This window comes from Haliotis asinina, chromosome 10 (assembly GCF_037392515.1).
Source record: "Haliotis asinina isolate JCU_RB_2024 chromosome 10, JCU_Hal_asi_v2, whole genome shotgun sequence".
Classification (NCBI taxonomy): domain Eukaryota; kingdom Metazoa; phylum Mollusca; class Gastropoda; order Lepetellida; family Haliotidae; genus Haliotis; species Haliotis asinina.
Genome location: NC_090289.1, coordinates 28,784,385 through 28,799,248, shown reverse-complemented (window position 1 = coordinate 28,799,248; position 14,864 = coordinate 28,784,385). Strand labels below are relative to the sequence as shown.

General features: G+C 40.9%; 2 protein-coding genes across 2 annotated transcripts in view; one reads left to right on the top strand and one right to left on the bottom strand.

Moving 5' to 3' along the window:
- LOC137299020 (frizzled-2-like) overlaps positions 1-14,864 on the top strand; it is a 440,584-nt gene that overhangs the window by 49,052 nt on the left and 376,668 nt on the right. The window lies entirely within an intron of this gene.
- On the bottom strand, positions 3,671-14,069 carry LOC137298821 (uncharacterized). The gene has a single exon (XM_067831094.1). The coding sequence runs from the start codon at positions 13,211-13,213 to the stop codon at positions 11,960-11,962; it is 1,254 nt and encodes a 417-aa protein (XP_067687195.1). The 5' UTR covers positions 13,214-14,069; the 3' UTR covers positions 3,671-11,959.

The window sequence follows — 14,864 nt, the reverse complement described above, 5'->3', positions numbered from 1 at the left end:
GAGAAATCGATTGAAAATAACAAGAGAAGGCACGTTTTTATTCCAATCAATGTCTTGCAATGGAAATGAAATGTGTTCCTTGGAAGATCCCTGCAGCGAGGTGGCTTAAATACCAATCCATTTGGCGAGTGACAGTGGGCACGTGTTGACAAGGAAAAAATATATACAAGCATTAAATGTAACATTAGTTCCGAGTGTGACGGTTGAATCGCGTTCGTGCACGACATCAACAGTTTGTGTGATCTGACAATTCTCATGGTGATGGTTCTATTGTTCCACGTCTGTTATCCTTGTAAGGAAATGTAATAGCTTCGACATCGTTGGTTGTAATAGTTGAAAACTTTCGTAAGCCCTCTATAGTTTTCTGTTTGGAAATGTTTGTAAACCTTTATAGTTACACATTCCAAATAAAGGATCTGGAAGTGTTTGTAAACCATTATAGGTACACATTCCAAATAAAGGACCTGGAAGTGTTTGTAAACCATTATAGGTACAGATTCCAAATAAAGGACCTGGAAGTGTTTGTAAACCATTATAGGTACAGATTCCAAATAAAGGACCTGGAAGTGTTTGTAAACCATTATAGGTACAGATTCCAAATAAAGGACCTGGAAGTGTTTGTAAACCATTAGATTCTATAGGTACAGATTCCAAATAAAGGACCTGGAAATGTTTGTAAACCATTATAGGTACAGATTCCAAATAAAGGACCTGGAAGTGTTTGTAAACCATTATAGGTACGGATTCAAAATAAAGGACCTGGAAGTGTTTGTAAACCATTATAGGTACATTCGAAATAAAGGACCTGGAAGTGTTTGTAAACCATTATAGGTACAGATTCCAAATAAAGGAACTGGAAGTGTTTGTAAACCATTATAGTTACACATTCCAAATAAAGGACCTGGAAGTGTTTGTAAACCATTATAGTTACACATTCCAAATAAAGGACCTGGAAGTGTTTGCAAACTATGCTGGTAATGTAACAGAAAAGGATTTACAGATTTCATTCTGACAGGAAGTGTTTGCAAACTATGAAGGTTTAGTAGTAAGAAAGGATTTTCACATGTTTTACTGACAGGAAGCATTTGGACACTATGATGGTTTACCGAAGGAAAGGATTTGCTGCTGTTATATTTTGAGGAAGGCCTTTTACAAACTGTTATGTTTTTGAAGGATATATCTACAGTAAACCCTTTCAAATATTTAAGTTTATAAATAGGAAACAGTGTGAAACTGTATAGGTTTCATACAGGAAGCTTTGGCAAGTACTGTTGTTCATGAATGTGAACCCTGAGACACTGTACTATCTTATACATGTAGATAGGAAACATATATGAAATTATTACATCTAACAAATGGGAATCACAAGAATATAAAAGGTCCTTGAATTATTGTAGGTTACAAACAGGAAATGTTTGGAAAGTATTATGCCTTAGGAAATGTTTATAGTAGGCTCGCTGACTTGGTTGACACATGTCATCGTATCCTGTTTGCGTAGATCGATGCTCATGCTGTTGATCACTGAATTATCTGGTTCAGACTCGATAATTTACAGACCCCCGCCATAAAGCTGGAGTATGGCGCTAAACAACAAACAAGCAAAACTTGTATCCTTTGTTTTGTGTGTTCAAACGATGTCTTCTAGTCTCTGCTTTGTCTCATTACTTCAGTTTAGTTTGTACTGCCCGCATAAAACGTATTAATCACTCAATATAATGGATTCTGTTCGGTCAATCACCATGGAACAATTGCGGTGGTCTGTCATAATGTTTATAAAACACTTTCTTCTTCGTAATTTCTTTTGTCAAGCCAGTCGATTAAGATCTTACAGTATTTTTCAAATATTGTAAATATTCTATGACCGATTGTTATTTTTAACAACTTTTTTGAAATAATAATTCAAGTCATTCCATGAAAATGTCAGATTTGATGTGTGTCATTTTCAAGATTATTTTATGAATTGACAGTAATGCGTTATATTTCTCGCAATTGTTAAAAATCAATTTACACTAATGTTGCTGCACCAGGCTGCAGGTTCATTGATATTCGCGAAGCTTTAAGAACGAGAAAGAAAGAGATTAGCCTGAATTTCTGATGTAGTTTCCAGTTTAAAGGTACTTAAGGGTATTTATTATAAATTCTTTGCACGAAAGATTGAAAAGTGATGTTATTTTCCATCCAAGAATAGACGCAAATCTGTTCGTGCTTTATTCCACAACACGCGTGACTGCTTTCTTTCTAAACAATGTTGTTTTTCCTGGCATGTCATGGAGGTGAGACCACGCACCTGCTACCAAACATCTTCTGGAGATCCTTCCTATTTAGACACTGACACGATAATTACGCATTATTAAAGTAATAAAAAAGAAAATCTTAAGTCAATACGTACGGGAAAGTTTAATTACTGTGTTTTTATCTGTTTGCAGATGTATTCAGATCGGCAGCTATCTTTTCAATGCTGTGATATGCGCGGCTGCATCGGCGCTACCAAGGACATGCGTCACACCTGTGGCTTGTGAGATTGAGAAATTAGATTTCAAACTTTTAACACTATCGTCTTCATCTTACTCGATGAATATTGGGTAATAAAATCTGATACGGCCACACCGTAAAAATAACTTAAATACATGTTTGTAATGTTAGGTATATTTTGTTTAATTAAGTGTGTACTTAATCAAAATGATGAATAATTATTTCAGTGTTTTAATCTTTTAAATATTATATCCACTTGGACTACGTTCTTTGGCTAATTGTAATTGGCATCACTGGAAATTAACATATACATAAATAGAAAGGCATACGATTATCAATATGAGTAAATGCAAATCAAGAGTAATTGGTTACTTTCTGGTAACAAAATGGCAAAACATACCCAAACATTAGTCCATCGCAGATCCTGAAACAACCACATCCAAGAAAGCTCACGCAAGACTAGAAAATGTGGCAAGTCTAGATTTCCACTGCTTGTTTAGTCCTTTAAACTTTTATTTTCTGTAAAAGATGTTCATTTCAGACACTAGCTGTTAGTCTAACCCAAACATATGTTTATCATATAACAAAATACTGAATGAAGCGATTACTTTAGAAATTATTCAATGGACCTTTGAACCAAGAGAGGTTTTTGCCTGAAAACTGAACCTGAATATTTATCAAGGTTTGTGAATGGCTCTCCATATCTAACGCTGACCCATTTGTTTAGACACGCTCATATAGACAGCTATCAAACATCTGCTCATTCAGAACCTTGGTCCCCGATCGACAATGCGTTATTAGCACCGAGACGACCACAAAGCCCTGCTTTAACATAGCATCACCCCGATCATAGCCCCGAGATAGATTTGTGGAACTGTCTTTGACACCACTCCTTGATCCGATCTGAGCAGCCCTGACATTCGATACTGTAGTACTATCAACCAGTATTGATCCCAGTACTACGGGGACCGTCTCCTATCTGTCGTAACTGGAATTTGGGTGTTAGTAAACCCTCTTACCAGTTACCCGTTACGACGACCGTTCTGCCTTATTGGGGGTGCTGCCAGCTCTGGTGGCCTACTCGCTTGGTCTGTCCGGGCTACATCTAGGAATAACTGGTCTGACGACCGGGATTCCTAACTAGCGCATATCATTCGTGTACTGGCACTGAGGCATACAATGAATAACTCAACACAAGTTTCTATACTCACATCGGTTTACTCGATCCCTCTCTTCATAACCGTTGATCTTGGCCTGGACAGGGTAGGGCAAGCTCTCGGGATGTGAACGTTCTGCCGTCTCTTCAACCCGCACCGCACCTCGCACCTTTTTGTGCTGACGGTATCTTTTTAAGGTGTTCGAGCCTGCTCCACCCTTGTCACATGACCATCTACCATCTCTCTGATTCGTTAAAAGTTACATCATTCCCTGGTCTCATGTCGTACCTCGTGATTGGAAATCTCCCTTAATTCTAATCAGTGACTCAGCTTTAATTGCTACTTGACGAATCTATTCTGTTGTGTTGTTTGACATTTATTCCCTTTTTCCATCCCTTAATATATTACCCAATAGTAATAGCATTGGTGTTATGCCGAACTAACCGCAAATCTCAGTGATAGATGTATAAATCGTTTCTTGTATACGATTGCAATTTTCACCTTATAACATCCTCCGCCTGTGGACAAGAGCTGCCCACAGCTCGGAATAAGTGAACATGAGAACATGGAAGGGATGTAAAAAAAACATAACATAACATAGAGACGAAGCAATACAGGAGCACGTAAATCGAAGAGTAAATGTGGAATCTTTCTGACGAAATTTTATACGAAACGCAAAAGCGATCAGTATGCCAAAGGTACCTAACTGACGAGCGAAAGAGAATGGCTCCTGTGTTACTTCGAACGAGCACCAAAAGCATGTACACATCAGCACAATTTTTTCCGATAAAGTTTACAAAATAATAACGATGATGAAATGTCACTGTGAATGAGCAGACATGGTCTGATCAAGCTCAAATGTCACAAAGCTCACTGGTCATCGGTCCCCAAACGAATTTACTGTCACTAGTTTGGGCAGGAAAAGTTCAGCATAAACTGCCCGGTACTGTTACCGAACTCCACAACGAATGTCAGATTGAACACACAGCGAAGAGTTAGTTATGAAACACACAGCGTGGTAAGATCCAACAGGATGATCTTGCTAGACAACCTCGTGAGAAGTTGAAAAATGTCCGCACATCAGTAGATTGGCCTGGACAAACATGTTGTTTACCCGACGAGCAGCAGATCAAGTTGAACGATCGTGCCATGGATGGGTGGCAGAACAATGTCATCTGCGATGCTAGGCGATGATGGACAACGTAGTGTGTTAAGTCGTCTGGCGTGTGCATTGGCTGTGACGTGAGCGCACTGAAGTGTGGAGTCAGATGATCGATGTTGGCGGGGGTCCGATGACAGTAGGGGACGTGTGTAACTTCTGTCCCAACTGAACGTTGATCGGTTATGGAGCTGCAACACTTGAGAAAAAGTGTTAAACCACAACCAACCTCTGTGACATAATGTAAACAGTAGTGAAGTTCTAGAGACATGGTAATATGGATGACAACGACCTGAATTGGATATTATGCTCCATGGAGGTATGTAGCCAAGTAAGGAACTTGTGAAGACAAAGTACGATACAAGGTACAAACGACGCATTAACCCGTGTGTACTGGGCTTAAGCTTACGAGCGACCCACACCAGAATACGTTGATGTGGTTGTAATCATCGACAAGATATTATTATAAAGACTTAAGACACATACTTTGTGGTGCAACATACTTTAACAAACAACATAGAAATTCGAGAGAGGGATTATAGGAATACGTTAAAGAGAGATGCGAATCGAGTGTTATCTGTATTGACAGATAAACATTATCAACACTACATATAGACAAGTACAGGTACAGGAAAGTGAAAGAATTACCAATTCTCCAGACTGTGCGTGTAACATATTGTATGAACAATAAAATTATAGCCATCTGACAGTATACAAGGTTAATCTAAGAAAGAATATGGAGAGTATAGTAAGGAGATAATATCAATTACTTGTTACATGGTTAAATAGGTAGAATATAAATTTACAAAATATAGGACGTTATATGATCGAGTAATTGTAAATACAGACATATACTAAAGGTTAAAATGGAATACGTTTGCAATACATATATATATATATAGATAGATATAGAAATGATGTACGACATTATTTTAGGTTGCTCTGGACACGTGTGGATAGTCTTAATATGATTCTGATTCAGAGGATACTGCTGGTGAATTCGGTTGAGCAGGTGGATTTGAGCGACGGGTAGGCTCGTCTGACCCGCTCGATAACCACCCACCGTCCGAGGAATCCTCGTGGTGACGTGGGGACCGCGGTGGTTGTATGAGTGAAAGGTTGGAAGGAGAAAGTGGAGGGATAGTGGGCTCTGAAGGAGAAGAAATTAGAGGCGGTGCACTGGCTGGGCGGGGAGCCACCTGATGTTGTGTTAAACAACGAAGACGCAAAGGTGGCATTGACCTGACAATGTGGGTGAGGACCACACGCCCATTAAGGTACGGAGTACCACAGTCAGGACAATATATGTATGGGATATCTCCCGGCACCGAGGATAAGGCCCGAAAACGGTCAGCGCAGCCCCTATGAATGGTTGCATAGCAACAGGGGAGCGGTAAAATGTTAAAAGTTGGGCCTGCTACGAAAGGAATAGACTTTCTGCAGAAAACGCAAGAGGATTGAGGCGACCATCTTTGGTACCAACGGCGAGTGTTGTCAACCAGATGGCCGATAAAAGTGTGGTTTAGCGGGAAGGTGGTATCGATATGACGGATGAAATGGCAGGTAGGGAATATCGATTTCCCGTTCTAGAAAATCCAAAAGAACCAGTAATGAATATTCACCACATAGATTTTGGTAGTTGGGTCTATTGCCCATACCCACTAAATCTGGTATTTGGTATTTACATACATGAACCCATTTATTTTGGGCAATGTCAATACGCGACGTATGAACGAATACGACTCCCCATGGCAGTCGAAGTTCTGTATGAACAGAAGCAACTTGGTGTTGGATGCTGACAAGCGCCAGAAAGAAAGTCAACCATGAATCATAAACAGAAATGTAAAAGAAAATGATATATGTTATTAATAGTATTATTAGTAAATTCCATGGATTGGAAAAATAGTCACAGTGAAAATACGTTCACCTTATATCTGCTGCCAGGAATAGTAAATCTAATGTTACAGTATTTAAAATGTTAATAATCGTCACACAGAAGTAACAGTAGTGTCCCACCAAGATGCATGCGAACAAACAACATTTTGTTTCATGCAAATATTTCTTCATCACAGAATATATGTATGTAAGCATAATAGAATCATTGAACACAGACTTTTCTTGACTTCTCTCGAGTCGTGTAACTGTAATTCTGTGTTCATCACCGTCTTTCATTGAGCGACATAGTATTTCATCGTATTTCATTGAATATCAACGCGTTTCTCGTAATTTCAGTGCATATCAACGTACTGCACCGTTTTTCATTGAAAACATCGATTTCACCGTAGTTCGCACGGAATATCATCGGATTTGTCAGTATACTGAATCGTCGCGCAACGCACTATCGTCAGAGCTCTGTATAGCGTAGTTCATTGCTTTTTGCACCTGTATACGCACATAGCGAATTGCTTTGTAATAGTCCGCGAATATGTACAACGTCTCTAACGCGATTTATAATCGTTCACGGACAAATAGTAGGACTATATGTAACTTGACCTACACGTTTGTGGTCAGTAACTCGGGAATGTATTCATCAAGTAGTAGTATGCGACGTGACCCAAACCTTAACAACGTTTGGTCATTAATCATAATCCGTGTACAGGAATATATTTTTCATCATCAACCAACATGTGACTGTATGTAGTCCAAGTACTCTGAATGTGCACAACAAGACATTTGACAAGACAATACATACATCAATATATGGAAACATTTCTGTTGTCTTGTTACCTTGGAACAATGACATATGTAACATTATAATGAATGAATGATCTATAGCATGTATCGATATGAGCTGTGCTCCATGTATATAGCATCAACTAGGTATTTTCCTGCAATAAAACACATGCAAAAATCAATATTAGAGGGGCCCTCTCCAACTTGATATTGCTGTGGCAAACTGAAAAAGGAACAAAATATATTAATAAATCAAACAAACTGTAGGCGCTGCGAAACTGTATTGCACACGCTAATGCTTGCGCTTCTTCTTTTTCCGCAATGATTTATGAATCATGTAGTCGCGAATTAAGCTTTGTGGGATATTGGATTCAGGTTCCCATGTTGCTTCTTGCACCGAGAAATTTTCCCAGTGGATTTTGTAGTATTTCTCACCATTAACCAGTTTGTGAGCCAAGATTCGTTTAACAATGAAGACATCATCATCGTGTAAATCAAAAGTAGAATCTTGTGTCTGTTTTGCTGACTGTTGCTGTGACGCGGTGTTCGTCACGTCTGTGTCCGACTCAGACGCATCAAGCTGAGACTGATTAAGGGGCATGTCAGTTTGCGTACGAGGAATGACGTTAGTTAATCTCTCCTTAGGATTGACAAATTTTCTCAAGCGGTTCGCGTGGACAGGCACTTTAAGTAATCTATGGTCATCACAACGACGCAGTTTGTACGTAAAGTGGGGCAATTCATCAGCAATGTAAAAAGGTCCATGAAAAATCTGTCCTAACTTTCGACATTTACCCACAACACGCGCGGTTGAGTGGAGCCACACTTTGTCTCCCAGCTGAAAAATAGGGTTTGAAGTATTCCTGTCATAATAACACTTAGCTTTCTCATGTGCTTGTTGTAAATTGGTGCGTGCCAATTGTCTAGTAACTTCCACATGATGTAAAATAGCATCAAGTCTTTGTTTAATTGTTTGTGGAAGAGGTTCACTTGCCTGTAATTCAACATCAATGGGCACTGAACATTCTTGACCAAACAGGAGGAAATATGGGGAAAATCCAGTACTCTGTGTTGCTGGGCTAGTGTTATACGCAAACATAACACTAGGGAGGAGATCATCCCAATTGTCTTGATTATCATTGATAAACATACGGAGCGTTTGCATAATGAATGAGTTCAGTCTCTCACAAGCTCCATTAGTCTGCTGATGGTAACTACTAGTTTTCAAAGCTTCGATCCCTAATATTGAACACACTGCAGTAAACAGCTTACTGGTGAAGGAAGTACCATTATCAGTTAATAGCACTCTTGGGATTCCATAAACACAAATATACTTGGAGTAGAATGTCTGAGCCACCTCTGCCGCTTCCAGTGTTGAAAGAGGGATGGCTACACTCCATCGCGAAAATGCACAAGTCAACAAAAAGATGTACCGGTGTGATGCTTTCGTAGTCGATAATGGTCCCAAGAAATCAGCTTGTACCCGATCAAATAATTTACCTGGGACAGGTAGGGGTTGTAATGGAGCAGGTTTCTTGTGAAAATCACGTTTATTGACTTGACAGGCCGTACATGACATAATGTATTGCTTTATGTCATCCAACATGTGGGACCAGTAGTATTTCTGTCTAATAGCATTGAATGTCCTATCAATACCAACATGTCCTGCTAACAAACTATCATGATATGATTGGAGAACACTGTTTATCAAAGATTTAGGAATCACTAACTGACGAATAATTCTGTCTTTTCTATGGCCGGGTCCAGGCGGCGCATACAAATGATATAGTATATCATCATCAATGACATAATCCTGACTTTGTAACAACAGTGCACGAGTAGTCTTGTCATCCTTGGTAAATGCATGAGACCTAATGCAGTCAATCAATGGTTTGAGCTCAGGGTCATCATATTGTCTTTGTGCTATTGAATAATCTCCCTGAAACTCTGGAATTACACTAAGAGGATTATTGCTAATGTCTTTGTCATACAAGTCTGATGAATCCTCATGTGTAGTGATAACTGAATGATCGCTATCGCTGTCCGGCGAGGGAGAGGCAGCGTTGCCTACACGATTCACGTCGGTGGCAAATAGATAGGGAATATCAGAAAGTGGGTCATCTGAGTCAGGTGGGCATTCTGGATGCGGCAAACGGGATAAAAAATCCGCATTACCTAACTTCTTGCCTGGTCGATACTGAACGGTGAAAGTGAAATCACTCAACAAAAGTGACCAACGGCTCAACCTAGCTGAGCGGTCCTTATTGTCGTTCAAATATTGTAAAGCCCTGTGATCTGTCACAACCGTAAATGGAGCGTGTGTCAGATATACCTGGAAATGTTTAATTCCCGACACGACTGCCAAACATTCTTTTTCTGTTATTCCATAGTTTTTCTCCGCTTTAGATAAAGCACGACCACTGTAAGCAATGACTACATCCTTGCCATTTCCCTCTTTCTGACCTAATAAATAGCCTAAAGCCTCATCACTAGCATCAGTATACAGAATGAATGGTTTGTCAAAATCCGGAAACGCTAGGATTGGTGGTTTGAGTAAAGCCGACTTAAGGGTTTGAAAGGCGTTTTCCTGGGCGTCGGTCCATACAAATGGTTTCTCCTTTTGTAACAGGATGTGCAGAGGAGCAGCTATTTTTGAAAAGCCCTGAATAAAACGGCGATAAAATCCTACTATACCGAGGAAACTTTTGACTTCCTTGGGTGTTTTGGGGGTCTTGAAATTTGCTATCACGCTAGTTTTCTCTGGGTCAACTTGTACGCCATTTTGTGAAAAAATATGGCCTAAATATGCAACAGATGATTTCGCAAACTGGCACTTGGATGGCTTCGCTTTTAAATTTGCTTTGCGCAAGCACAAGAAAACCTCCTCTAGATCTTTCAAATGGGTGTCAAAATCTCGGGAAAAGCACAATACATCATCCAAATAACACATTGTTTTACGCCAATTGAGATTGCGGAAAACGTCATTGATCAATCTTTGAAAAGTGGCTGGTGCAGAGGCCAGGCCAAAGGCCATACGATTGAAATGGTAGGTGCCACTAGCTGTAACAAAGGCACTTTTAGGCTTACTGTCCTCATTTAAAGCTATCTGCCAATACCCTGATGCCAAATCAATAGTTGTGTAAAACTGGGCATGGGATGTACCTAGGACATCAAGAACATCTTCTAGTCTGGGCATTGGAAACACTACTGGCCGACAGAGTGAATTTACAACTCTGTAGTCTACCGCTAGTCGCCAAGATGGAGGGGAACCTTTGGGCTGTTTTTTAGGTACCATAACAACAGGAGAGGCCCAGGGGCTAGTATGGTCTGGTTCACAAATGCCTAAGTCTACTAATTCCTGAACCTGACGATCTATCTCTGCACGCATTGCAGGATTAGTACGGTAAAACCGTTGTCTCACCGGTGGGGCATTTGCTGTATCAATGTTATGTTGTACAGAATCATTCAAACCTATCTCCGAGAGATTAATAGCAAAGCAATCCCGATACTTGGCTAACAGTTGACCAAGCCTAACCTGTTGTTCCTGGGACAGAGGGGATGCCGAAAAATCAATATTCAAATCACGTAACCTTGCATCAATTTCAGATTGCGAAAGGGGCGGTTCCTCCTTGTGTGAGGCAGATGACTGCATAGGCGCAATTTCCTCTGACGGGACAATGGTAAAATGAGCTACTTCATGACCTTTGGGGATCTCTACAGCATAAGCATTAGTATTGATTATTTGGTACACAGATTTTCCAGGAGTTGCGGAAACAACGCAACGAGCTCCTAAGACCTGATGTGTTTCTGCTAAGAGAGGGTTAGGTTCACATATGCCTACATGATCAGACGGGAATCCACTCACATAAACTGGAAAAATAATTTCAGATTGAGGGGGAATGGTGACAGCCGTCAATGAACGAACCGGTATCTGTTCAGATTCTTTGGGATGGTCCAGAATAGGAAGGGGCTCACTATTATGTGACCAAACCGGAACTACTGTTAACCCATTTTGAAGGGTCAATGTGAAAGATTGATAATTCAGAATTGCAGCTTGTTGGGTCAAAAAGTCTAAACCTAAGAACATAGGCGACGCTAACGTTGTAACAACCTGAAAACAGTGTTCTGTTTGAAAACTACCAATTGTGATGGGAAGTAGAACTTGTCCTATGACCGGGACTACAGTAGAACCTATTCCTTGAAGTGATATAACATCTGACTGTTGAACAGAAATTTTGTTTGTTAAACCTGACGCATTGAATGCATCTAAGGTTATGACACTAATAGCAGCACCAGAATCCACTATAGAAGAAATCAGTTGGTCTCCTAATATAACATGTATCCTATGCCTGTTATCAACCTTTGATGTTACTTGGAAAAAAGGAGATGGGCGTTCATTGAAAGATGGGGCAGAAGGATGTGGCGACTTCAATTTCGAAGTTGAGAAACTTTGCCTTTCCGAACGGGGAAACTGCCTACGTGATCGAGACTGTAATTGCTATTGACGTTGGATAGTGTTTGATCGACTCCTAGCCCTGCATACCTGATGAAAATGTCCCACTTTCTGACAAAAATGACATTTCGCATTTCGCGCCGGACACTTATCAGCATGAGAAAAAACATACTCACCTCCGCATCGATAGCATTGCTGGTTCCGGGCCATGTTGCGTCCCTGTCTGAAGTTGTTTCGTTGGGGAAGGGGCTGTTGTCTTCGTTGATAGTATGGCTCTGGAGATGACTGTTGCCAAAACTGAAAGTGTGGTGGCTGGGGCGGTCCTGATGGATACCTGTTGGGTGGGCTGGCAGATTTGGAGCGCCTGTCCTGTTGGTACTGAAAAGTATTGACCCGTGGCGACGGGGTCAATTTCGCCGATAGAGCAGCAATCTGTTCTCTCAGAGTATCGATTGCCGTGCTCACTCCCTGGTCCTGTTTTACCTGAGGTAATATCGATCGAGCAAGCCGCGCAAATGAAACAGCGTCATTGAGAGTTTTAGGCTGTTTCATTAGCACGTGTTGCCGTGTACTATCATCCAATCCCCTAACAAATGCGTCCAGTATGTCCGTTTCTGTCTTACCTAACAGGCTAGCTGTCTCTGTTAATTCTGCCAAATACACATCTATGGTTTCAGTTGGTAATAATTTACGTGATCCAAACTTTTCGAGCAGAGACCATCGATCGGTTGGGTGGACATATTTATCCTTAAACAACTTTTGGACTTCGTCAAACAGAATGAATTCATTGTCTGATGTCTGCAGCACGTCTTTATACCACAAGTATGCCGAATCCTTTAAAAAGAGTGGGAAAACCTGTATTTTCTGAGCGTGATTCCATTGTTTGAAATTAGCAAAATGGAGAAAACGATCAAGCCATTCCTCAGCATGAGAACTATCTTTACCTGTAAAATGTTCTGGCATTAAAGTGGAATCGCCCATCGTGAATTCAGAATTGGAACTTACAAGTATATCTACATCTGCCAAATGTGTAGAGGAGCTTGAAGATTCTAAATCCTCCTGAGAAAGGGATGAGAGGGAGTCCTGAGAAACAGAATGAGGAAAGTTTCGAAGAACAGGTGGAACTGAGCCCGAAGCGTCAGATGGAGGCAAATTCTGGGGATCCTGGGGGGTGGAAGATAGTAACGGTGGCTGTATTAAACCTAGGCGGGCCGGATTAGTAAAGATATTGGAAGTGATGGGATGAAAGATCGTACTGTCATAGGACGTTGATAAGTCAGAATCATTTGGTTGAGACATTACAAGTCAAGAGGGGTGGAAAAATACTGCAGATACCATATTCAAACGGCGAAAAAAAAAATTTACAGCCGTCAAACGTCAGTACGAGCGAATGAAAAGGTATGAACGGTCTTGTGTAAACAAATGCAGGAGAACGTCTTAAACATTTTGTTCAAGACAAAACCCGCAATCTCCACCATGTCGTAACTGGAATTTGGGTGTTAGTAAACCCTCTTACCAGTTACCCGTTACGACGACCGTTCTGCCTTATTGGGGGTGCTGCCAGCTCTGGTGGCCTACTCGCTTGGTCTGTCCGGGCTACATCTAGGAATAACTGGTCTGACGACCGGGATTCCTAACTAGCGCATATCATTCGTGTACTGGCACTGAGGCATACAATGAATAACTCAACACAAGTTTCTATACTCACATCGGTTTACTCGATCCCTCTCTTCATAACCGTTGATCTTGGCCTGGACAGGGTAGGGCAAGCTCTCGGGATGTGAACGTTCTGCCGTCTCTTCAACCCGCACCGCACCTCGCACCTTTTTGTGCTGACGGTATCTTTTTAAGGTGTTCGAGCCTGCTCCACCCTTGTCACATGACCATCTACCATCTCTCTGATTCGTTAAAAGTTACATCATTCCCTGGTCTCATGTCGTACCTCGTGATTGGAAATCTCCCTTAATTCTAATCAGTGACTCAGCTTTAATTGCTACTTGACGAATCTATTCTGTTGTGTTGTTTGACATTTATTCCCTTTTTCCATCCCTTAATATATTACCCAATAGTAATAGCATTGGTGTTATGCCGAACTAACCGCAAATCTCAGTGATAGATGTATAAATCGTTTCTTGTATACGATTGCAATTTTCACCTTATAACATATCTTTGTTTGCAAGTCATTATCGCTGAGATCTGGGAATGCTATTTCTTTTCTCTTAATCATATCACTGTTTGTTTAAACAAATCTCCATTGTCGCATGTACAATGGCTAGATGAGACCACGAGTTCTCGACTGTTGTACATTAGCGTGTGCGCAGTACTAAAGCGAGTAGTTGTCACCAAGGGAGGCTTTATTGACACTTTGAAGAGTCTCAGCGGGAGTAATCATTGTTACAAAGGTACATTAAGTACCGTGCAACATTACTATCGTCATAAGCGGTGTCGTCTATATTTATGATGTCATTTTAACTATTGTCTTCGAGTGGTGAGCGGTCGCGTGTTGAGATGTACTATTTCCACACTGCTGAGCAATGATTTGGCGGCTGTTCTGTCATGACGTGTCTCGCTTTGATCGTAGTGGCGTTACGGTGGGTATGGAGCCCAACACGGCTTAGCACATAACACAGATATGTGGTCTCATGCCTAACACAGCTTTGTGTTTTGTGTGTCGTTGATAAGCAGCGAAACGTTGGCTTTTAAGGCTATATATATTTATGATTTTTCTAACGGCATTTAGAAAGGGCGTCCGTGAGGTTGTAAATACCTGCACTGATTTTCATGGACGTGGTTTTAGAGTTTGTAGTTCAGAGCCGTTCTAATCAATACATCTGCTACATGACGGCGTTCAGTAAATAAGCCAGTGTGGACAATACTACCAGTCTTGTCGTAGTCGTAGTCGAGGTCGCGTCACAGTCGCTGTCACAGTCGCTGTCACAGTCGCTGTCAC

Coding starts and splice junctions, on each gene's coding strand:
- LOC137298821 (XM_067831094.1), bottom strand. CDS start 13,213: ATGTCTCAACCAAATGATTCTGACTTATCAACGTCCTATGACAGTACG.